Raw genomic sequence first — 24,303 nt, forward strand, 5'->3', positions numbered from 1 at the left:
CCTGCGGGCGATTGATTGACAGCTGTCACTCAGGGGAGACGCAAACCACCCCCCCCAAATCCCCCCCCCTCCAAAGCCCCCCATAACTTAATGCAAACACGACGGTATTTATCTGAGCCGCGCCCCCGCCTCCTCCCTGCGCCCGGACGCCTGGGACCCCGAAACCCCTGGGTCCCCCCAAACCCCTGGGCCCCCCCCAAACCTCTGGGACCCCCCCAAACCGCTGGGACCCCCCCCAAACCTCTGGGACCGCCCCTGGGGCCCCCCAAACCCCTGGGATCCCCCAAGATGTCCAGGTCCCCTCCCAGATGCCTGGGTCCCCAAAGCCGCTGGGTCCCGCAAAGCCCCTGGGACCCCCCAAAACCTCTGAGTCCCCCCCAGACTCCTGGGTCCCCCCAAAGCCCCTGGGCCCCCCAAAGCCCCTGGGACCCCCCCCAAAGCCCTTAGGACCCCCCAAAACCTCTGAGTGTCCCCCCCCGGACTCCTGGGCCCCCCCCAAAGCCCCTGGGCCCCCCGGACTCCTGGGTCCCCCCCAAAGCCCCTGGGTCCCCCCAAAGCCCCTGGGACCCCCCCAAAGCCCTTAGGACCCCCCAAAACCTCTGAGTGTCCCCCCCCCGGACTCCTGGGTCCCCCCCAAAGCCCCTGGACCCCCCCCAAAGCCCCTGGGCCCCCCCGGCCGCCTGTGCCCCCCCGCTGCCCCCGGGGTCACTGACCGGGGTCAGATAAGGGGAAGCCAGACCAGGCGGCGCCGGGGCGTGTCCTTGCCGGGGTGTCCCCTTGCAAAGCCACGCCCCCCTCAAGAAACCACACCCAATTCCCCACAAACCCACGCCCTGTTCCCCACACAGCCCCGCCCCTTCCCCCAATGCCCCGCCCCTCGGCCCCGCCCCCTTTTCACGCCTCGGGAGGGGGCGGGGGCACAGCGGGGCCGCGGGGCCGAGGGGTGAGCGGGGCCGGGGAGGGCTGGGGGCTTTGGGGGGGTCGGGGGGGGCACGGGGGGGTGGGGGGATTTTGGGGGGGGGTCGGGGGGGACACGGGGAGGGGGCGGGGGGGGCAAAGTCCGGCTGGGGCCAAAGTCCGCCCCATGGCGGGGGACGCAGCCTCCTGGGACCCCCCGGACCCCTGGAGACCCCCAGGACCCCCTTGGGACCCCCAAACCCCTTCGGACCCCCCAGAACCCCTCTTGGGCCCCCCCGGGACCCCCAAACCCCCCGGGACCCCCCCGGTCCCCTCAGAACCCCCTTGGGACCCCCAAACCCCAGGGATCCCCCGGAACCCCCCGTGGGACCCTCCGGGACCCCCAAACCCCCCGGGACCCCCCCGGACCCCCGGCCGCTCTCGCCCCAGGACCCGGCAGCGATGGAGACCCTGAGGCGCTGCTTCCTCGGACGGGTAACGGCCCCTCCCCCCCCCCCCTAAAAAAAGGGGACCCAGGCGTCCGGGACCCTCCCAACCCCCCCAAAGGGGTCCCCCTTCCCCCCAGGGGTACTGAAGCCCCCCAAAGGGTCCCAGGCCCCCTCCCCCCCCCAAAAGGGGACCCAGGCGTCCTGGACACCCCCCACCCCGGGGGCCCCCAGCCCGCCCCTCCCCCCGCGGGCGGGCGGTGACGCGGTGCCGCAGCCCCCGGGGGGAGGGGCGGTTTCCTATTGCCGGCACCGGGACCCCCGAGGGGGGGGAGGGGAGCAGGAAGAGGAGGAGGAGGGGGGGGACCCCATCGTCCGGCTGCCCCGCCCCGTGCCCCGCCCACGCCGCAGGCCACGCCCACCGCCCCACCCACGTCTCCACCCCCTCACCACCCTGGCGCTGGGCTCCGCCTCCGCCTTCCTGGCCGGTAGGGAACCGCAGCGACCCCCTTACACCCTTACACCCCGTTACCCCATTACACCCCTTTATGCCCCCTTACCCCCTTACACCCCTTACACCGTTACACCCTGTTACCCCCTTACACCCCTTTACACCCTGTTACCCCCTTACACCCCCTTACACTGCTTTACACCCCCTTACTCCCTTACACTGTTACACCCCAGTACACCATTACACCCCTTTACACCCCGTTACCCCCTTACACCATCACACCGCGTTACCCCATTACATCCCTTTACACCCCGTTACCCCCATAGCCCCATATGCCCCATTACCCCCCTTACACCCCTTTACCCCCATTACACCCCATGATCCCCTTACACCCCATTACCCCCTACCCCCCTTACACCCCATTACACCCCTCACATCCCATTACCCCCTTTACACCGTTACCCCCCTTACACCCCATTACCCCCATTGCCCCCCTTACTCCCTCCCCTTTGTTGCCCCCATTCCCCCCTTACACCCCTTACACCCTGTTACCCCATTAGAGCCACTTGACCCCGTTTTCTTGTTACACCCCATTGCCCCCTTACCCCCTCCTGCTCTCGTTACACCCCAGTTACACCGTTACCCCCCGTTATCCCCATTACCCCCTCAGCCCAATTACACCCCATTACACCCCTTACCCTGTTACCCCACTACCCTGTTACACCCCGTTACCCCCATTACACCCCGTAACCCCCCCACTGCCTGCCCCAGCCCCGCCCCCGGCTGTAGCCCCGCCCCCAGCCCCCACCCCCCTCTGGCCCCACCCATGCCCTGTTCTCCCCTCCCCCCCCAGGGCTGCTGGTGGCTGGGATTGGCCACGCCCCCTGCAGGGGCGGGGCAGGGGCGGGGCCTGACCTGGGAGGCTCCACGCCAGAGGAGGTGGAGGGCGGGGCCAGCACCGAGGCCCCGCCCACCTGGCCCCGCCTGCGGGAGCTGCTGCAGCGGCACCTGCGGGAGGAGCGGGTGGAGGCCTGGGTGCGGTGAGTGACCCCTGACCCCTGACCCCACCCCGACCTGGAGGGAGGGGCCCATTGCTACCTGATCTTGACCCCTGACCTCTGACCCCTGGTCCTCCTGCCCGACCCTGACCCCATGAGGTGGTGTTCTGACCCCTGACCCTTGACCCCAACCCAATCCTGACCCTGGAGGGGTACCCTGACCCTTGACCCTGCAGGCCTGCCCTTACCCCCTTGACCTCTGACCCTGGCGGTGGTATCCTGACCCCAACCCTCACCCCAGGCGGGCGCTTCCCCTTGTCTCCTGCCTGTGACCCCTGACCTCTGACCCCTGACCTCTGACCCTGCCCCCACCCACAGGGAGGTGAGCGCGGGGCCGCACGGGGCGGGGTCGGAGCGGGGGCGGGGCCTGGCGCAGGCCGTGCTCAGTGCCATGGTGGGGGCGGGGCTAAGCCGGGCCTGGAGCCGCCCCCAGCCCCTCCCCCTGCCCACACGGTAAGGGGGTGGGGCCGAGGTGGGGTCAGGGATCATGGGGTGGGGCCAGGGCACATGGGGGTTCATTCAGAGGTCAGGGGGGTCGGGGGTCATGGGGGGAGGGGTCCTGGGGGTGGGGGCGAATGGGGGTCACAGGGGTCAGGGGTCACGGGATGGACGGAGGGTGCTGGGGGGTCACAGAAGGTCAAAGGTTACAGGGGTCATGGTGGGGTGGGGTATGGGGGGGGTCCCGGGGGGCCGGGAGGGCTGCAGGGGCGGGCCTGACCCCTGACCCCTGACCCCGCAGGGGGTCGGCGTCGCTGCTGTGGGTGGACGCGGGGGGGCGGGAGCTGGAGCGGCTCCGCCTCGACCCCGAGGCCTTCTGCGCCTGGAGCGCCCCCGGCAACGCCACGGTAACCCCTGACCTCTGACCCCGACCCCTGACCCCAACACTGAGCCCTGACCCCCAACCCCTGATCTGACCCCTGACCCCTGACGCCAACCCCTGATCCGACCCCTGACCCCCAACCCCTGACCCCAACCCCTGATCTGACCCCAACCCCTGATCTGACCCCAGCCCCTGATCTGACCCCCGACCCCTGACCCCAACCCCTGATCCGACCCCTGACCCCCAACCCCTGACCCCAACCCCTGATCTGACCCCTGACCCGCAGGGGGGGCTGGTGTACGGGCACTACGGGCGCCCCCAGGACCTGGCGCTGCTGCGGGCGCGGGGGGTGTCGCTGCGCGGGAACCTCCTGCTGCTGCGCCTGGGCCGGGGGCCCCCCGCCGCCAAGGTGGGCTGGGGGGAGGGGCCGGGGGGAGGGGCAGGAGGCTGGGGTCCCCTGGGGGGGGTGGAGGGGCCAGGGGGCCCGGGGGGGAGGGGAGGATGATGTGGGGGCCCCCATGGGGGGGAGGGGAGGATGCTGGGGTCCCCTATGGGGGGAGGGGGCGGGGCAGGAGGCCGGGGTCCCCTGGGGGGGGTGGGGCTGGATGTCAGGGTCCCCTGGGGGGGAAGGGGAGGACGCTGGAGTCCCTTGGGGGGGGAGGAGAGGATGCTGGGGTTCCCGGGGGGGGGGGGCCCTGGGGGGAGGGGAGGATGACGCGGGGCCCCCCCGCACGCCTGGGTCCGCAGGTGGCGGCAGCGGCGGGGGCGGGGGCCATCGGGGTCCTGCTGTACCCCGACCCCCAGGACACGGCCGGGCCCGGGGGGCCCCGGGCTGGGGGGACACGGCCGTGACCGTGCACGTGAGTGGGGGGCTGGGGGCCACTTTGGGGGGCGGGGGGGGTCTCTGTGGGCCTTAGGGGGGTGGGGGGAAGACTTGGGGGGAGGCTGGGGAGATTTGGGGTGCTGAGAGGGTGGGGGTGGGGGGGTTTAGGGGGCTTTGGGGGCGCTGGGGGGTGGGGATGGGGGGTACAGACAGATTTGGGGGGGCTGGGTGGCAATGGGGGGGGCTGGGGATGGATTGGGGGGCTGGGAGGGAATTGGGGGGGCGGGGGAGGGGCCTGAGGGGGATTTGGGGGTGTTTGGGGGGGCTGGGTGGCAATGGGGGGGCTGGGGATGGATTGGGGGGGCTGGGAGGGAATTGGGGGGGTGGGGGAGGGGGATTTGGGGGTGTTTGGGGGGTGGGGGGTGTTTAGGGGGAGATTTGGGGGTGCTGGGGGGTCCCCGGGTCTGATTCACCCCCGCAGGTGCAGGAGGGCTCGGGGGACCCCTACAGCCGGGGGTTCCCCTCCTTCACCGGCCGGGCCCCCCCCCGCCGCCCCCCGGGGCTGCCCCCCATCCCCGCCCACCCCCTCAGCGCCGCCGCCGCCGCCCGCCTGCTGCGGTACGCGGGGGCCGGGGGGCTCGCAGGGACCCCGCCAACCTGCTGGGGGCTGGGGGCTCCGCCGCCGCACCGGGACCCCCGGGGGGGGGGCGGAGTGAGCGGGGGGGGGGGCAGGTGCTGGCGGGGGCAGTTGGAGCCTCGTTAGGAGCAGCTGGGGGTAATTAATGAGGGGTCACGAGGGGTCAGGAGGGGTCAGGAGGGGTCAGGAGGGGTTAGGAGGGGTCAGGAGGGGTAATCGGCCCTGGGCGGCCCGGGAGGGGGCCCCCACACCTGGGTCCCTGGGGGGGGGTCGGGGTCCTGAACACCCCCCCGGGACCCCCCCAGACCCGTGGGTCCCTGGGGAGGGGGGCGCGGGGGTCCCGAACGCCCCGGCCCCCCCCGACGCCCCGGTCCCGTCTCCGCGCAGGGCGCTCGGGGGGCCGCGGGCGCCGGCGCAGTGGGGCCCCCCCGGGCGGGGGCTCCGGTACCGGCCGGGCCCGGGGGGGCGGCGGCTGCGGCTGAGCGTGGCCGCGGGGACGAGGCCGGGGACCCTCACCAGCGTCTTCGGGGCCCTGGAGGGGCGGCTGGAGCCCGGTGAGGGGGCGGGGCCGGAGGGGGCGGGGCCAGGGGGTGGGCCGGGGGCGGGGCTACAAGGAGGGTGGGGCCATGGAGGGGAAGGTCAAGCCCTGGGGGGCTGCCATGGGGAGGATGCACTGGTGGGGGGGGGGGGGGGGGGTGTGGCCAGTTGAGGTGTGGCCAAGAGAGTGGGAGCAAGGGGGCGTGGTCAATCTCGTAGGGGTGGGGCTAAGCCTGGGGTGGAGCTGGGGTGGGTGGGGCTAAAGGGGTGGGGCTAAGGGGGAGGGTGGAGCCTGGAGGAGGTGGGCGGGGGGACCCAGTGGTGGTGCTGGCCCCCTTAGGGGGGTGTGGCTTGAGGGGGTGGAGCCTGCCTGACTCCACCCCCTCCCAGACTGTTACATCATCGTGGGGGCGCAGCGGGATTCGCTGGGGCCAGGGGCGGCGGCCTCGGGGGTTGGCACCGCCCTCCTGCTGGAGCTCGCCCACCTCTTTGCCGCCATGGGGCGGGACGGTGAGGGCGGGGCCGGGATGGGGCGGGGCCAGAATGGGGGGGGGGCGGGGGGGCGGGGTCATTGGGGAGGGAAAGGTGGGGGTTGGGCCCCTGGATGCCTGGGTCCCCCCAGATCCCCCCCCCCCCCCCCAATCCTTGGGTCCCACCCCTCGGGTCCCCTCCCCCCATGGGTGTGTCCGTCCCCCGTCCCCCCCCCCCGGGGCCCCCTCCCCCCCAAGGGCCCCCCGACACCGGGTCCCCCCGCAGGGTTCCAGCTCCGGCGGACGCTGCTCTTCGTCAGCTGGGACGGGGGCGAATTCGGGCATTTGGGGGCCACCGAGTGGCTGGAGGTGAGCCCGGGGCCCGTGACCCCCCGTGACCCCCCGTGACCCCCCCGTGACCCCCGTGACCCCCCGTGACCTCCGTGACCCCCAGGGGTACCCCGACCTCCTGCACACCAAAGCGGCCGCCTACATCAGCCTGGACCAGGCCGTGCTGGGTGAGCCCCTCCCCCACCCCCAGGACCCCCCCAAGATGAGGGGGGGAGGGGTGGGGGGGTCCCCCCCTGACCCCTCCCCCTCCCCTCCCCCCCCCCCCCACAGGTGAGGGCCGTTTGGGGGCCAAAACCCGCCCCACGCTGGTCAACCTCATCGAGAGTGCCCTCAGCCAGGTGGGGGAGGGGTGGGGGGAGGGGTGGGGGGAGGGGTCCCGGATGCCTGGGGTCTCACCCCGCCCCTCCCCCCCAAGGTGGAGAGCCCCAACGAGGGTGGGAAAAGCCTCTTGGAGCAGGTGACGAGGCCGGGCCGGGCCTGGGAGAGCGACGTGTGAGCGCCGGGGGGAGGGGCGGGGGGAGGGGTCCCCTTTGGGGGGGGGTGGGGGCAGGGCAGAGCCCAGACACCTGGGTCGTTCCCGCCCCCCCCCCCCCCCCCCCCCCCCCAGGATCCGGCCGCTGCCCCCCGAAAGCGGCGCCTTCCCCTTCACCGCCGCCGCCGGGGTCCCGGCCGTGGAGCTCGGCTTCGACGAGGTGGGGAGCCCCCGTCCCTGCGTGTCCCCGCGTCGCCCCCGTCTGCCCGCCCTGTCCCCGTGTCCCCCCGTCCCCCTCCATGTCCCCCACTGCCCCCATGTCCCCATGACCGTGTCCCTCCATGTCCCCCCCATCCCCATGTCCCCCCCATCCCCACGTCCCCCTCGATGACCATGTCCCCATGTCCCCCCAATGTCTCCCTGTGTCCCCACGTCCCCCCATGTCCCCTCGCCGTGTCCCCATCACTGACCGTGTCCTCATGTCCTCATCCCTGACATGTCCCCGTGTCCCCCTCCCCATGTCCCCATGTCCCCATACCGTGTCCCCATCACTGACCGTGTCCCCATGTCCCCCCATCCCCATGTCCCATCACTGGCCGTGTCCCCACCATGTCCCCCTGTGTCCCCATGTCCCCTCACTGTGTCCCCATCACTGACCATGTCCCCACATCCCCTCCCCTTGTCCTCATCACTCCATGTCCCCCCCTCCCCATGTCCCCTCCCCATGTCCCCTCGCCATGTCCCCATCACTGAACGTGTCCCCATGTCCCCCCCGTCCCCATGTCCCCCCATGTCCCCATGTCCCCATCACTGACTGTGTCCCCACGTCCCCTCCCCCTGCCCTCATCACTCCATGCCCCCCCATCCCCATGTCCCCTCCCCACGTCCCCATGTCCCCATGTCCCCTCGCCATGTCCCCCTCCCCACGTCCCCATCACTGACCATGTCCCCATGTCCCCCCCATACCCATGTCCCCCTCCCCATGTCCCCATGTCCCCTCCCTGTGTCCCCATCACTGGCCGTGTCCCCACGTCCCCATCCCTCCCCATGTCCCCCTGTCCCCCCCCGGTGTCCCCCGCAGGCGCCCGGCGGGTGGTCGCGGGCGGCGCTGGGGACGCGCGAGGACACGCTGGGGCGGCTGCAGGGGCGGCTGCGGGGGCGGCTGCCGGCGGTGGCCCGGGCGGTGGCCGCGGTGGCCGCCCACCTGCTGCTGCGCCTGGGCCACGACGCCCGCCTGCCCCTCGACCCCGGCGCCCTGGGGGACGCCCTGCTGCGCCGCCTGGCACCCCTCCAGGTCAGACCAGTATGCCCCAGTATAAACCAGTACGGCACTGAGAGGGTAGCAGGGGGCACTGGGAGGCACTGGGAGGGTAGCAGGGGGCACTGGGAGGCACTGGGGCTGCCCCTGGGCCCTGGTGCCCTGGGGATGCTCTGCTGCGCTGCCTGGTGCCCTTCCAGGTCAGCCCAGTATGCCCCAGTATAAACCAGTATGGCACTGGGAGGGTAGCAGGGGGCACTGGGAGGCACTGGGAGGCACTGGGAGGGTAGCAGGAGACACTGGGAGGCACTGGGGCTGCCCCTGGACCCCAGCGCCGAGGGACGCCCTGCTGCACCACCTGGCGCCCCTCCAGGTCAGCCCAGTATGCCCCAGTATAAACCAGTATGGCACTGGGATGTCCCCAATGTCCCCCCCCAGGCGCAGGGTCTGTCCCTGCAGCGCCTGTCCTCGGCCCGCGGTGACGTCGTGCGGGCGGCCGAGACGCTGCGCCGGGAGATGGCCGGCTCGGAGGGGACCAACGAGCGCCTCAACCGCGGCTTCAACGCCCGCATCATGGCCGTGAGTGTCACCGTCACCTCCCGTTGTCACCTGGTCCCCATCCCTGTCCCCTCAACACCCGCATCGTGACCGTGTCACCGTCACCTCTTGTTGTCACCCAGTCCCCGTCCCTGTCCCCTCAACACCCGTATCGTGACTGTGTCACCGTCACCTCTTGTTGTCACCCAGTCCCCGTCCCTGTCCCCTCAACACCCGCATCGTGACCGTGTCACCGTCACCTCTTGTTGTCACCCAGTCCCCGTCCCTGTCCCCTCAACACCCGTATCGTGACTGTGTCACCGTCACCTCTTGTTGTCACCCAGTCCCCGTCCCTGTCCCCTCAACACCCACATCGTGGCCGTGAGTGTCACCGTTGCCATCACCTCTCATTGTCACCCTGTCCCCATCCCATTGACCGTGTCCCCATCACTGTCCTGTCCACACTGATGGTGTCCTTGTCCCCATCCCTGTCCCCATCCCATTGACGGTGGCCCCGGCCCCGTCCCCATTGACCACGTCCCCATCCCTGTCCACGTCCCATTGACCACGTCCCTGTCCCTGTCCCCAGGCGGAGGCCTCGCTCCTGTCCCCCTTCGTGTCCCCCCTGGTCACCCCCTTCCGCCACGTGCTGCTGGGCCAAGGGGGCCACACGCTGCCGGCGCTGGCGGCCCAGCTGGGCGGGGGACACGGCCGGGGGACGCGAGGGGACGCCGGCCACCTCCGCCTCCGCCTGGCCCTGCTGTCCTGGACCCTGCAGGGGACAGCGGGGGCCCTGGCCGGGGACACCTGGGACCGCGGGGACATCGGGGACCGGGGCGACATCTGGGACCATGGTGGCCTTGGGGACATTGGAGACCATGGGGACAATGGGGACAGCTGGGACCATGGTGGCCCTGGGGACCTTGGAGACCGTGGTGGCCCTGGGGACAATGGGGATAGCTGGGACCGTGGGGACACCTGGGACTACGAGGACAATGGGGAGACCTGGGACCGTGGTGGCCTTGGGGACATGTGGGACCATGGGGACAGCTGGGACCGTGGTGGCCCTGGGGACAACGGGGACGATGGGGACCTTGGTGGCCCTGGGGACCATGGGGACATCCAGGATCATGGTGGCCCTTGGTGACACCTGGGACCGTGGTGGCCCTGGGGACACCTGGGACCCCGGGGACATTGGGGACCCCCTGACCTGGGGGAGGGGACACCTGGGCCCCCCCAGCCCCGCCCCCTCATTTGAATATGGTGGGGAGGAGCCGCGGTCGCCGCTTTTTATTGGCTCCGACTTCGGGCCATAAATTAACAGAATCGGTTAAAAAAAGAAGTAATAAAAGCACCTGGGGGGCCCCGCCCACCCGGGCCACGCCTGCTTAGACTCCACCCATCTGGACCACACCCACATCTGGTCACACCCATGGGCGTGGCCTCCCTGGCCCCACCCTCTTTGGCTCAACAGGAGGGGCAGGGCCAAAGACCTGTGACGTCATCATGGCCCTATGACATCATCGGGGAGGTGCAGCCCTGTGATGATGAGGTCATGGCGGTTCCCAGGCAGTGCTGAGGTCACGAGCGGTGACACCACGGGAGCGCCGGGGCGTGACATCACACACCGGGCCCCGCCCACAGCCTTGCTCCCTTGTGACATCACCAACCTGGCATCCGTGGGCAGCGAGCGATGATGTTATCAGTGCTGGTGACGCAGCTGTGACATCACGGGGCAAAGCCATCCTTTGGTATAACACGGCGAGGCAGCCATCTTGGCACGACGGCCATACTGGGTTGGCCATCTTGGCATGGCAGCCATCTTGCGGCAGCCATCTTGGTGACTCAACCAGGGCTGAGCCCCTTAGAAAAGGTCCATGGCGTCCCGGTGGCCATCTTGTCAGGGGCGGGGCCACAGCAGGGGCGGGGCTCAGAAGTGGGGGTCCCCCTTGGGGGGGCTCTGCAGGCTCTGGGCGCTGTCGAGGATCCGCTGCTGGTGCCCGGCCAGCGTCACCCCCATGCGCAGCAGGTCCCTGCGGGCGACACGGGGGTCACCGCTGCGCCCCGATGGCCCCCCCATGGCTCCCCCGGCCCCCCGTGGCCCCCCCGGCCCCCCCATGGCCCCCCCGTACTCGCTGCGCAGCCGTGGCAGCAGCTCCAGGCTGGTGACGCCGGCGCTGCTGAAGGTCTCCTCGTAGCGGCCCAGCTGGAGGGTGCGGAGCCACTCGCCCACCGAGGCGAAGGGGGGCCCGGGGGGGCCGGGGGGGCCGGGCTGTGCCAGCCGGGGCGGGGAGGGCCTGCGGGGACCCCGCGATGGGTCAGCCCCACAGCGCCCCGTAGCCCGAGGGGACCCAGGCACCCGGGCTGCCCCCCACCCAGGGACCCACGTGTCTGGGACCCCCACCCAAGGACTTAGGTGTCCAAAACCCCCCTCACCCAGAGACCCAGGGGTCCAGGACCCCCCCACCCAAGGACTTAGGTGTCCAAAACCCCCCTCACCCAGAGACCCAGGGGTCCAGGACCCCCCCACCCAAGGACCCAGGTGTCCAAGAACCCCCCACCCAGAGACCCAGGGGTCCAGGACCCCCCACCCAAGGACCCAGGTGTCCAAGAACCCCCCACCCATGGACCCAGGTACCCAGGAGACCCCCCCACCCAGGGGCCCAGGCATCCGGGACCCCCCACCCAGGGGCCCAGGTGTCCGGGACCCCCCACCCAGGGGCCCAGGTGTCCGGGTCAACCCCACAGCACCCCATAATCCCCCACCCCAATGAGACTCAGGCATCTGGGACCCCCACTCAGGGACCCAGGCGTTTGGGACCCCCCCCACCCATGGACCCAGGCGTACCGGTGGGTGTCGGGGGCGGTGACGCGGAGGGTGGCGGGGTGGCGGATGAGGCGGTCGAGGGCGCTGACGATGTCGGGGAAGCGGGGGCGGGCGTTGCGGTCGCGCTGCCAACAGTCCAGCATCAGGCGGTGCAGCGCCGTGGGGCAGCGGGCGGGCGGCGGCAGGCGGTAATCCTGCTCGATGGCGTTGATCACCTGGGGGGGACACGAGCTCAGGGGACCCCGGAGGCCGGGGGGGGGGGAACCCCCTGCCCCACGGGGGACCCCGGGAAGCCCCTGCCCCACGGGGGACCCAGGCATCTGGGCCCCCCCAAACCCCTCCTGGGCTCTCAGGCATCCAGGGGGGACGCAGGCGTCTGGGGGACCCCCGACCTACCGAGGACCCAGGTGCCCGGGCCCCCCGAGCCCCCTCCCAGGGACCCAGGGGACCCCTGCCCCATGGAGGGTCCAGGCATCTGGGGGAGCCCCTGCCCCACGGGGGCCCCCCCAAACCCCCTCCTGGGGTCTCAAGGGGGGACCCAGGAGCCCAGGGGACCCCCGGACCCACCAGGGCCCCAGGCATCCGGGCGCGGCAGCTGGGCCCCCTCCCGGGCCGCCCAGGGCCGATTGCCCCTCGTGACCCCTCATTAATTACCCCCAGCTGCTCCTAACGAGGCTCCAACCGCCCCCACCAGCACCTGGGGCCCCCCCGCTCACTCCGCCCCCCACCTCCTGGGGAGCCCGGCGTCCGGGAGGGGACCCCGAGGTCTGGGTGGGCCCCCCTTCCCCTCCCGCCCCGCCGGAGGGACCTGGGCGCCCGGGGCGACTCACGTCCTGGTTGGACATGTCCCAGTAGGGCCGCTCGCCGAAGGACATCACCTCCCACATGACGATGCCGTAGCTCCAGACGTCGCTGGCCGAGGTGAACTTGCGGAAGGCGATGGCCTCCGGCGCCGTCCACCGGATCGGGATCTTCCCCCCCTGCGGACGGGGAGATCGTGGGGGACCCCAGTGTCCGGGGGATCCCAGCCCCCCAGGGGAACCCACCTCCTGAGGGACCCCAAATCCTTGAGGGACCCCAACCCTGGTGGGACCCAGGTGTCTCTGAGGAACCCCAACCCTGAAGAGACCCCAACCCTTGAGAAACCCCAACGCCAGAGGTGCCCCAACCCTGGTGGGACCCCAACCCTGGTGGGACCCCAGCCCTGTTGGGGTCCAGGTGTCTCTGAGGGACCCCAACCCCAAAGAGACCCCAACCCTGTTGGGGTCCAGGTGTCCAGGTGTCTCTGAGGGACGCTAACCCTGGAGAGACCCCAACCCCGTTGGGACCCAGGCATCCGGGGAACCCCACCCCTGGTGGGACCCCAACCCTGGTGGGACCCCAACCCTTGACAGACCCCAGCCCTGGTGGGACCCCAACCCTGGTGGGACCCCAACCCTTGACAGACCCCAGCCCTGGTGGGACCCCAACCCTGGAGAGACCCCACCCCTGGTGGGACCCCGTCCCCACCGAGGACCCGGGCGCCCGGGCAGCCCCGCGGGGGTGGCCTCACCAGGGAGCTGGTGTAGGTGGGGTCGGCCGAGCTCTCCTCCTCCAGGGCGCGGGAGAGCCCGAAGTCGGAGACCTTGCAGACCAGCTGGGCGTCCACCAGGATGTTGCGGGCGGCCAGGTCGCGGTGGACGAAGCCGGTCTCGGCCAGGTACCGCATGCCGGCCGCGATGCCCCGCAGCATGGCCACCAGCTGCAGCGTCCCCAGCGTCCCCACCCGGCCCTGGAGGGACACCGCGGGGAGGGGGGGGGGACACGGTCACCTTGTGCGGGGGAAGGGTGACTGTCCCCAGTGTCACCGGTGTCCCCTGTGTCCGCAGTGTCACCCTGTGTCCCCCATGTCCCAGATGTCCCCTCATGGCTCCCCATATCCCACGTCCTCTGTGTCCCCCATGTCCCAGGTGTCCCCCCACGTCCCTCGTGTCCCCATACCCATCCCCCACGTCCCATGTGTCCTCATGTCCCACACATCCCCGTGTCCCCATGTTCCTGATGTCCCCTATGTCCCCATATCCCACGTGTCCCCTGTGTCCCCATATCCCACATCCCCTCATGTCCCCTATATTCCCCGCCGTCCCCCTATATCCCATGTCCTCCATGTCCCCCAGATTCCACGTTCCCTGTGGCGCCCATATATCCCCCCACGTCCCTGTGTCCCCCCACGTCCCTGTGTCCCCCCACGTCCCCTGATGTCCCCGTACCCGCAGGAAGGCGTCGAGGGCGCCGTTCTCCATGAACTCGGTGAGGATCATGGCGGGGGCGCTGGCCGTCACCACCCCGCGCAGCCGCACCACGTTGGGGTGGGCGAACTGCCCCATGCGGGCGGCCTCCCCCAGGAAATCCCGGCGCTGCCGCTCCCCCGCGCCCCCCTTCAGCGTCTTCACCGCCACCGGCGACTCGGGGCGCCCCGGCAGCGCCAGCCGGCCCCGGCACACCTCCCCAAACTCCCCTGGGGACAGAGGGGGGGACACGTCACCCCAGAGCCCCCCCACACCTCCCCTGGGGACAGAGGGGAGGACACGTCACCCCAGAGCCCCCCCACACCTCCCCGAACTCCCCTGGGGACAGAGGGGGGGGATGTTGATGGGGACATCGGGGGGCACAGGGATGGGGACATCGCTGGGGACATCATGGGGGACATCGCTGGGGACTTAGATGGGTGGGGACACGTATGGGGATATCAACGGGGACAGCGATGAGGACAGGGATGGGGACATCATCGAGGACAGCGTTGGGGACATCTCTGAGAACGTGCGTAGGGACACGGACACTGGGGACACCCGTAGGGACGTTGTTGGGGACATCGTCGGGGCCGGGGGATGTCACCTGCCCCGATGACCTCCTCGATCTTGACGCAGGCGACGTCGATCTCCTGGGCGAAGTCCCTCAGGGCCACCCCGGGGTCCTCGTAGGTGAGGGGGTCGATGTACAGCTTTCCCCCTGCCACCAGCACTGGCTGTCACCCCACTGTCACCCGCTGTCACCCCCACCCCGGGGGACGCCAGCCCCACCCTCACCATGGTTACAGGGGACGGTGACACGGGGATGCCACCGCCAGCACCAGGGGGATGTGGGGACACTGAGGCCGTCCCCAGGGACGTGGGGACATGGGGACAGTGCCGTCATCACCGTCACTGTCACCCAGGGGACGTGGGGACACCGAGATGGTCACCCAGGGGACGTGGGGACACCGAGGCCATCCCCAGGGACGTGGGGACAGTGCCGTCATCACCGTCGCTGTCACCCGGGGGATGTGGGGACACCAAGATGGTCACCATGAGGACACTGGGGTGACCCAAGGGGACACTGGGGTGACGCTGGGTGACACTGGGGTGACGGGGCGCTCACCGTGCCCCGCGGGACGGTGGCCGTGCCGATCCGCGTCCTCCCTGTGCCGGTGGCTGCGGCGCCTGGGGGTGGGGACACACTGGGTGAGTGCAGCCCCCCAAGACCCCCCCCGGCCCCTCCCACCCCTGGGACCTCCAGGGACCCCCCAGGGACCCCCATAACGTCCCCACCTTCCCCAAGATGCCCCAGGGATCCCCCGGCCCCTCCCAAGCCCCCCAGGGCCCCCCCGGATCCCCCTAAGCCCCTCAGGGACCTCCCAGCGCCCCCCAGGGACCCCCCGAGCCCCCCCAGGGACTCCCCAGCCCCTCCCAAGCCCCCCAGAGCCCCCTGCATCCCCCTAAGCCCCTCAGAGACACCTCAGAGCCCCCCAGGACCCCCCGAGCCCCCCCAGAGACCCCCCCGGCCCCTCCCAAGCCCCCCAGAGCCCCCCTGCATCCCCCTAAGCCCCTCAGGCACCTCCCAGAGCCCCCCAGGACCCCTCAGAGCCCCCCTAGGCCCCCCCAAGGCCCCCAGGGACCCCCCGACCCCCCCGAGCCCCCCTCACCTGAAGCAGAGCAGGGTCCCCGCGAGCAGCGCCAGCACCAGGAGCCCCCCCAGGGCGGCAGCCCCCGCCACCAGCCCCCCGTGCTCCCCCCGGGACCCCTCTGCCAGCAGCCGTCAGTGCCGGGGGACCCAGGGGGGGTCCCCCAGGGTCCCAAAGGGGTCACGGGGGGGTTGGGGGGGTCCCAGGGGGGTTATAATGGGGAATAGGGGGGTCCCAGGGGGGTCCCAGGGTGTCAGGGGGTCCCAGGAGGGTTCCCAGGGGGTCCCAGGGGGGTCATGGGAGATAGGAAGGGTCCCAAAGGGTCCCAGGGGGTCCCAGGGGGGTCATGGGGGATGGGAGGGGTCCCAAAGGGTCCCAGGGGGGTCCCAGGGGGGTCATGGGGGATGGAAGGGGTCCCAAAGGGTCCCAGGGGGGGCCCAGGGGGGGCGTGGGTGATGGGGGGGGTCCCAAAGGGGCCCAGGGGGTCTCAGTAGCATCAGGGGGTTCAGGGGGTTCCAGAGGGGGGTGGGGGTCCCAAGAGGGTATTGGGGGGTCCTGGGAGGGGTTGGGAGAGAGTTTGGGGCTCTCAGGAGGTTTGGGGGGTCCCAGGGGGAGTTGGGGGGGGGTTGGAGGGGTCCTGGGGGATTGGGGAGGTTTGGGGGGGCTCACCGGCGCCCTGGGTGGTGACGGCGGTCTCAGGGCCGAAGTCCCCGTAACCGGCTTCGGAGCGGGCGCGGACCCGCACCCCGTAGAGCCCCCCCCGGCGCAGCCCCCCCAGCTCCGCCCGCGGCGCCGGCACCTTCAGGAACATGGGGGGGCCCTCGCCCCCCCCCACCTGCGGGGGTCAGAGCCCCCGCCTTGGCCCAGGACCCCCCAATACCCACCCAGAGCCCCTGAAACACCCCCGGGCCCCCCAGGGACCCCCCACTGTCCCTTGGGACCCCTCCAAGACCCCCAAGTGCCCCCCAGCACCCCTGAAATATCCCCCTGAACCCCCTAAAATCCCCCCGATGTGTCTTGGGAGCCCCAATGCCACCCAGGACCCCCCCAGTAACCCTCAGGACCCCCCAGTATCCCCCAAATGTGCCTGAGGAGCCCTCCAATACCCCCCAGGACCCTCCAGTAGCCCCCAAGAACACCCAAATGTCCCCAGAAGCCCCCCACAACCCCCCAAACCCTTCCCAGTGTCCCTCGGGGCCCCCCAGGGCACCCTGATGTCCCTTGGAACCCCCTCAAAGCCCCCATCAGCTCTTTAATATCCCCAGGACCCCCCAAATGCCCCTCAGGACCCCCCAATACCCCCAGGACCCCCCAGTTCCCTCGGGAGCCCCCCGATACCCGCCCAGCCCCCCTCACCTTCTCATAGTACTTGACCTCGTAGTCGAGGACGTGGCCCCCGGGAGGAGCCGGGGGGGGGGTTGGCCACGACAGCGTCACCCCCGTGGGGGACCCCCCAACGCGGACCACGTCATACACCGGCAGTGGCACTGTGGGGGGGGGGGCGGTCAGGGGGGTCACGGGGGTCCCAGGGGGTTCCCAGGGTGGGTGAGGGGGTCCTGGGTGGTCCCCTGCGAGTCCTAGGGAGGCTTTGGGGTCCCAGGAGGGGTCCCAGGGTGGGTTTGAGGGTGCCAGGACAGGTTTTTGGGGTCCCAGGATGGGTTTGGGGGTCCCAGAGTGGGTTAGGGGGTCCCTGAGGGATCCTGGGGGCTCCCGGGGTGGGTTTAGGGGTCCCAGAGGGTTCAGGAGGATGTCTCAGGGTGAGTTTGGGGGTCCCAGAGCAGGTGGGGGGGGGTCTCAGGGTGTGTTTAGGGGGTCCCAGGTCAGGTTAGGGAGGTTCCAGAGCTGTTTAGGGGGTCCCAGGGTGGGTTATGGGGTCCCAGGGTGGATCTGGGGGTCCCAGGGTGGGTTGGGCGGGGTCCCAGGGCAGGTCTGAGGGTCCTAGGGTGGATCTAGGGGTCCCAGGGTGGGTTATGGGGTCCCAGGGTGAGTTAGGGGGTTCCAGGGGGAGTCTGGGGTTCCCAGGGTGGGTTATGGGGTCCCAGGGTGGGTCTGGGGGTCCCAGGGTGGGTTATGGGGGTCCCAGGGCGAGTCTGGGGGTCCCAGGGTGGGTTAGGGGGTCCCAGGGTGGACCTGGGGGTCCCAGGGTGGGTTATGGGGGTCCCAGGGCGAGTCTGGGGGTCCCAGGGTGGGTTAGGGGGTTCCCAGGGCGGGTTATGGGGTGCCAGGGTGCATTAGGAGGGGTCCCAGGATGGATCTGGGGGTCCCAGGGCGGGTTTGGGGTTCCAGGGCAGGTCTGGGGGTCCCAGGGCGGGTTATGGGGTCCCAGGGTGGATCTGGGGGTCCCAGGGTGGGTTAGGGGGTCCCAGGGTGGGTCTGGGGGTCCCAGGGTGGGTTACGGGGTTCCAGGGCGGGTCTGGGGGTCCCAGGGTGGGTTAAGGGGTCCCAGGGTGGGTTATGGGATTCCAGGGCAGGTCTGGGGGTCCCAGGGTGGGTTATGGGGTCCCAGGGCAGGTTAGGGGGTCCCAGAGCGAGTCTGGGGGTCCCAGGGTGGGTTAGGGTGTCCCAGGGTGGATCTGGGGGTCCCAGGGTGGGTCTGGGGGTCCCAGGGCGAGTCTGGGGGTCCCAGGGTGGGTTATGGGGTCCCAGGGCAGGTCTGGGGGTCCCAGGGTGGGTCTGGGGGTCCCAGGGCGAGTCTGGGGGTCCCAGGGTGGGTTATGGGGTTCCAGGGCAGGTCTGGGGGTCCCAGGGTGGGTCTGGGGGTCCCAGGGTAGGTTATGGGGGTCCCAGGGCGAGTCTGGGGGTCCCAGGGTGGGTTATGGGGGTCCCAGGGCGAGTCTGGGGGTCCCAGGGTGGGTTAGGGGGTTCCCAGGGTGGGTTAGGGGGTTCCAGGGCAGGTCTGGGGGTCCCAGGGTGGGTCTGGGGGTCCCAGGGTGGGTTATGGGTGTCCCAGGGCAGGTTAGGGGGTCCCAGGGTGGATCTGGGGGTCCCAGGGTGGGTTATGGGGTCCCAGGGTGGGTCTGGGGGTCCCAGGGTGGGTTATGGGGGTCCCAGGGCGAGTGTGGGGGTCCCAGGGTGGGTGTGGGGGTCCCAGGGTGGGTTATGGGGTCCCAGGGTGGGTTAGGGGGTTCCCAGGGCAGGTTACGGTGTCCCAAGGCGGGTTCGGGGGTCTCAGGGTGGGTCAGGGGGTCCCAGGGTGGGTCTGGGGTTCCCAGGGTGGGTTATGGGGTCCCAGGGTGGGTTAGGGGGTCCCAGGGTGGGTCTGGGGGTCCCAGGGTGGGTTATGGGGGTCCCAGGGCGAGTGTGGGGGTCCCAGGGTGGGTGTGGGGGTCCCAGGGTGGGTTATGGGGTCCCAGGGCGGGTTATGGGGTCCCAGGGTGCGTTAGGGGGGGTCCCAGGGTGGGTTATGGGGTCCCAGGGCAGGTTAGGGGGTCCCAGAGCGAGTCTGGGGGTCCCAGGGTGGGTCTGGGGGTCCCAGGGTGGGTTATGGGGGTCCCAGGGCGAGTGTGGGGGTCCCAGGGTGGGTTATGGGGGTTCCAGGGTGGGTCAGGGGGTCCCAGGGTGGCTTATGGGGGTCCCAGGGTGGGTCAGGGGGGTCCCAGGGTGGGTTATGGGGGTCCCAGGGTGGGTCTGGGGGGTCCATGTCCCCCCCTCTGCTCTCACCGTCCTTGGTGGTGGTGACGTTGACCTCCTCCCCGGGGGGCGGGTGGGGGCTGAGGTGGGAGACGCCGTTGCGGGCGGTGACGGTGAAGGTGTAGGTGACGTAGGGTCGGAGGCCGGCGACGGCGACGCCGCGACCCCGCAGGCCGGCGGTGCCGGGGGAGAAGGTGAGACGGGCGCAGGGGCCGCAGGGCGCCCGCTCGGGGCAGGCCCGACACCCCACGGCGTAGGTGAGATCGGGGCGACCCCCCCCGTCTCGGGGGGTGCTCCACTCCAGACGCACCCCGGAGCCGTTCAGCCGAGCCACCACGCTGCGGGGGGCCGAGGGGGCGCTGGGGGGGGGGGGGCAAAGCGGGGGGTGAGGGGGGGATGGCACCCATAGGGATGGAGAATTGGGGGTCTGGGTGTCAGAACCCCCCCAAACCCATGGACCCGGGCATCTGGGTGCCCGACCCCCCCAGACTCGGGGACCTGGGAGTCCAACCCCCCCAGACACGGGGGTCCGGGCACCCCATCTCCCCCCCCCCATGGACCCAGGGGTCCGGGCACCCCATGCCCCCCAATCCATGGACCCAGGGATCGGAGCCTCCCCCAGCCCCTTCCCATGAACCCAGCAATCGGGGACCCCCCCAGCCCTCCCAGGGCCCAGGATCGGGCCCCCCAGTCCCCCCAGGACCCAGGATCAGGCCCCCCAGCCCCCCCAGGACCCAGGATCGGGCCCTCCAGCCCCCCCCAAGGACCCAGGGATCGGGGACCCCCCCAGCCCCGCCCCAGGACCCAGGATCGGGCCCCCCAGCCCCCCAGGGTGCTGACCGGAGCAGCGGAGCGCGGGGCCCTCGCCGGGTGCGCGGTAGAAGCCGGGGCGGCAGGGACAGGCGGTGGCACCGGGGGCCGGGGCCTGGCTGAAGGGGGGGCAGGGCTCGCACCGACCCCCCCCTGCCTCCGCCTTGAAGGTTTCGGGGGCGCAGGCTGGGGGGGCGGCGGGAAGAGGGGGTCAGGCAGGGACCCCGGTGTCTGGGTGCACCCCATTGCACGCCCAACCCCGCCCCATTGCGCCCCATTCCCCCCCACTGCACCCCCATTTCCCCCCATTTTACGCCATCCCCTGCCCCATTGCACCCCCATTGCACCCCCATTTCCCCCCACCCCTGCCCCATTGCACCCCCATTTCACCCCATTGCACCCCCATTTTACCCCATCCCCTGCCCCACTGCACCATTTCCCTCCCATTTTACCCCATCCCCCGCCCCATTTTACCCCATCCCCCGCCCCATTGCACCCCCATCCCTCCCCCCCCCCCCCATTTTACCCCATCCCCCGCTCACCGCGACACCCCAGCCCCCCGTCGGGCTCCCTGCCGGGGCCGCAGACACAGCCCTGGGCGGGGGGCTCTGCCCATCGCCCGTCCTCCCGGCAATACATGACGGGCGCGCCGGCGCCGACGGGCACGGCCCCCTCCAGGCACTGCCCGGCCACCGCCGCCACCAGCTCGCGCGGGACGGTGGCGGGAAACCGCGCCAGGCGCGCCGTCACCTCGGGACAGCGCTGGAAGTACAGCCGGACGGACAGCAGCGCCATGCAGGCCCCCAAATCTTGGAAAGCCAAATAAAAACCGGCGCGGCTCAAAGGTCCCAGCCGTAACGTTTTACGGTTGATCCGGCCGGCCGGGCGGCCGCTGGCGCTGCCGGCTGTCCGGCGCGAGAGATGCTCGGCCGCCACCGTGTCCACCTTGACGTAGGGGTTCTCCATCCAGGGCGGCGTCAGCGCCGTCGCCGTGTCGGCGTCCGCCTCGTGGTAAAAGACGTTGAAGGTTTCTTTGCAAGGGCGGGGGGAGGCCGCGGCGGGGCTGCGGCGGCGGCGGCGGGGGGCGGCGGGGCCGTTGCTACGGGCATCGCGGTTGCCAGGGCCACTGCTACGGGTAACGTGGTTGCCGGGGTCGTTATTAAGGCCGTTGCTAAGAGCGTCATGGTTGCTGGGCCTGTTGCCAAGGCCGTCGCTAAGAGCACGGTGGTTGCCGACGCTGTCGCTAAGGGCATCGTGGTTGCCATGGCCATTGCCAAGGGCAGCGTGTCTGCTGGGCTCGTTGCCAAGGCCGTTGCTAAGGGCACGGTGGTTGCCAAGGCCGTTGCTGAGGTTGTTGCCAAGAGAACCGTGGTTGCCAGTTCTGTTGCTAACGGTAACGTGGTTGCTGGGCCTGTTGCCAGGGTTGTTTCTAGGAGAAACATGGTTCCCAAGGCTGTTGCTAAGGAGATCGTAGCTGCTGGGGCTGTTGCCAAGAGCATCGTGGTTGCCGGGACCGTTGCCGGGGTGGTCGCCTTGGCGGCTGTCGGGAGCACCGTGGCTGCCAGGGCTGTTGCTAAGGGCATCATTGTTGCCGGGGCGGTTGCTGGGGCGGTTGCCGAGGGCGTCGCGGTTGCCAGGACCATCTCTCAGAGCCCGGTGGTCGCCGGGGCCGTTGCCAAGGGCACTGTGGTGGCCGGGGCGGTCGTCGTCGGCCCCCCGCCGGCGTCGCCGGGCGTGGCGCGGGCGGGGCAGGCTGTCGCAGGCCAGCAGGGTGAAGCGCAGCTCGGCGTAGACGTGGGTGGCGCCGCGGCGGGGCACCCAGGCGGAGCGCAGCCAGCTGTTCTGGGGGGGCCCGGGGGGGCCCAGCCCCGAGCACACCTCGAAGGTGCGCACCGAGGCCTGCCGCTCCTCGTCCAGGCCGCTCAGCTCCTCCCACTGCGGGGACACGGGGGGAGTTAGGGACGGGGGGACACGGGGGGGACACAGGGGGAGTTAGGGACGGGGGACACGGGGGGGACATTAGGAATGGGGGGGGGCATGGCGGGGCATCAGGAACGGGGGGACACGGGGGGACACGGGGGGAGTTAGGGACAGGGGGACACGGGGGCGCATGGGGGGACGTGGGGGGACGTGGGGGGATGTGGGGGTGTTAGGGACGGGGGGACGCAGGGGGGACATTAGGAATGGGGGGCATGGTGGGACATCAGGGACGGGGGGACACGGGGGGACACGGGGGGAGTTAGGGACAGGGGGACACGGGGGCGCATGGGGGGACATGGGGGGATGTGGGGGCGTTAGGGACGGGGGGACACAGGGGGGGACGGGGGGAGTTAGGGACGGGGGACACGGGGGGGACATTAGGAATGGGGGGCATGGCGGGACATCAGGGACGGGGGGACACAGGGGGGCATGGGGGGACGTGGGGGGACGTGGGGGGATGTGGGGGTGTTAGGGACGGGGGGACACGGGGGAAAAGAGGGGGAGTTAGGGACGGGGGGACACGGGGGGATGGGGACACGAGGGGACACAGGGGGAGATGAGAATGACTTTAGCGATGGAGGGGACGGGGGGGGACGTCAGGGAGGGGAGGACACGGAGGGACACAGGGGAACACAGGGGGACATGGGGGGACATCAGGGATGGGGGGACACGGAGGGACACAGGGGAACACAGGGGGACATGGGGTGACAAGGGGGGACATGGGAAGAGATGGGGGACGTGGGGGGACATGGGGGGGACACGGGGGGACATGGGGGAGACACAGGGGGACGTTAGGGATGGGGGTCATGGGGGGCCACGGGGGGCACGGGGACATGAGGGATGGGGGGACACGGGGACATGGGGGACATGGGGGGGGCAGGGGAGGACGGGGGGGTGTGGGGGGGACACAGAGGGACACAGATGGGGGACACGGGGGGGGACGACCCGGGCGAAGGGGCCAGGGAGGTGAGCGGGATTGGGGACCCCCCGGTGTCGTCGTCCCCCCCCGTCCCCGTGTCCCCTCACCTGCCCCTCCCCCGGCGGGTACACCGTCCACTTGAGGTCGGTGGTCTCCAGCCGCGTGTTCAGCAGTGTCTCTGGGGGGGGGGGAGGGGGGGTGAGGGGACCCCGGGCACCTGAGTCCCCCTGCTGCACCCCCCCCCATCCCCGGCCACCTGGGGCCCCTCGGGATGGGGAGGGGGGTCCAAGACCCCCATCCCCAGGGAACCCAGGCGTCCGGGACCCCCCTCCCCAGGGGACCCCAGATTTCGGGATCTCCATCCCAAGGGAACCCAGGCATCCGGGACCCCCATCCCCATCCTGGGGGGACCCAGGAGTCCGGGACCCCCATCCCAAGAGGACCCAGGCACCCAGGACCCCCTCCCCAGGGACCCCCCCCCCAGCCCCAGGGACCCCCCAGCCCCAGGGACCCCCTCCCCAGCCCCCAGCCCCAGGGACCCCCCCAGCCCCAGGGCCCCCTCCCCAGCCCCCAGCCCCAGGGACCCCCCCCAGCCCCAGGGACCCCCCCCCAGCCCGGTCACTCACCCTCCTCAGCGAAGCCCAGCGGCACCCACAGCCAGAGCAGCCACAGCCCCATCGCGGCCCCGGGGCACCCAGGGGTCCGGGCTGCCCTCGCCCACCCCCCACCCCCCCGGCCCCCCCAGGGGACCCAGGCGTCCGGGGGGGCACCCAGGCGTCCGGGTGGGGGGGACCCAGGCGTGCGGGGAGAGGGATTTTGAGGAAAGTTTGGGTAACTTTGGGCAACTCGAGGCGGTGGGAAAGCGTCCGGCTGCCTGTCTGTCTGTCCGGCAGTCCACTCGGGCCCACGGCGGGGACCCAGGCGTCCGGGCTGTGTCTCCCCCCCACCCCGAGCCCCCCCCTTGGCAGGGAGGGGACCCAGGCGTCCGGCAGGGAGGGGACCCGGGCAGCCGGGAGGGAGGGGACCCGGGCCCCCCCAGCAGGAAACTCCTTTGTTGAGCGCTTCCCCGGGTCGGGCGGGGGCAGGATGTGGGGCCACGACCCCAGGAGGGGCTGGGGGGGCCCTGGGGGGGACTGGGAGGGACTGGGGGGGCCCGGAATGGACTAGGGGGCCCTGGGAGGGACTGGGGGGACCGGGATGCACTAGGAGGGCCCTGGGAGGGACTGGGGGGCCCTGAGAGGGACTGGGATGGACTAGGGGGCCCTGAGAGGGACTGGGGGGGCCTGGGAGGGACTGGGGGTACCGGGATGCACTAGGGGGGCCCTGGGAGGGACTGGGATGGACTAGGGGGCCCTGAGGGGGACTGGGGGGCCCTGGGAGGGACTGGGGGGTCTAGGATGCACTAGGGGGGCCCTGGGAGGGACTGGGATGGACTAGGGGGCCCTGGGAGGGACTGGGGGG

General features: G+C 71.3%; 2 protein-coding genes across 2 annotated transcripts; one reads left to right on the forward strand and one right to left on the reverse strand.

Annotated features, from left to right (window-relative positions):
- Positions 1-917: 917 nt before the first annotated feature.
- TFR2 (transferrin receptor 2) lies at positions 918-10,155 on the forward strand. Its single transcript, XM_087777778.1, has 19 exons — positions 918-943; positions 1,348-1,392; positions 1,621-1,831; positions 2,648-2,834; positions 3,171-3,305; positions 3,592-3,697; positions 3,959-4,081; positions 4,420-4,482; positions 4,977-5,113; positions 5,520-5,686; positions 6,060-6,179; positions 6,426-6,508; positions 6,594-6,657; positions 6,761-6,828; positions 6,906-6,982; positions 7,098-7,182; positions 8,044-8,256; positions 8,659-8,799; positions 9,347-10,155. Exons 2-19 carry the CDS (start codon positions 1,360-1,362, stop codon positions 9,902-9,904), a joined length of 2,571 nt encoding a protein of 856 aa, XP_087633904.1. The 5' UTR covers positions 918-943; positions 1,348-1,359; the 3' UTR covers positions 9,905-10,155.
- Positions 10,033-23,656, reverse strand: EPHB4 (EPH receptor B4). The gene is made up of 16 exons (XM_087777847.1): positions 23,469-23,656; positions 22,950-23,020; positions 20,486-21,878; positions 19,971-20,129; positions 19,164-19,490; positions 16,860-16,990; positions 16,173-16,338; positions 15,525-15,624; positions 14,981-15,042; positions 14,459-14,572; positions 13,834-14,081; positions 13,137-13,355; positions 12,415-12,564; positions 11,606-11,799; positions 10,890-11,054; positions 10,033-10,790 (listed from the first exon to the last, which is right to left on the reverse strand). Exons 1-16 carry the CDS (start codon positions 23,518-23,520, stop codon positions 10,688-10,690), a joined length of 3,654 nt encoding a protein of 1,217 aa, XP_087633973.1. The 5' UTR covers positions 23,521-23,656; the 3' UTR covers positions 10,033-10,687.
- Positions 23,657-24,303: the final 647 nt, after the last annotated feature.

Source organism: Nipponia nippon, unplaced genomic scaffold (assembly GCF_047370975.1).
Source record: "Nipponia nippon isolate SJK-2023a ecotype South Korea unplaced genomic scaffold, ASM4737097v1 scaffold_41, whole genome shotgun sequence".
In the NCBI taxonomy this organism is placed as follows: Eukaryota; Metazoa; Chordata; class Aves; order Pelecaniformes; family Threskiornithidae; genus Nipponia; species Nipponia nippon.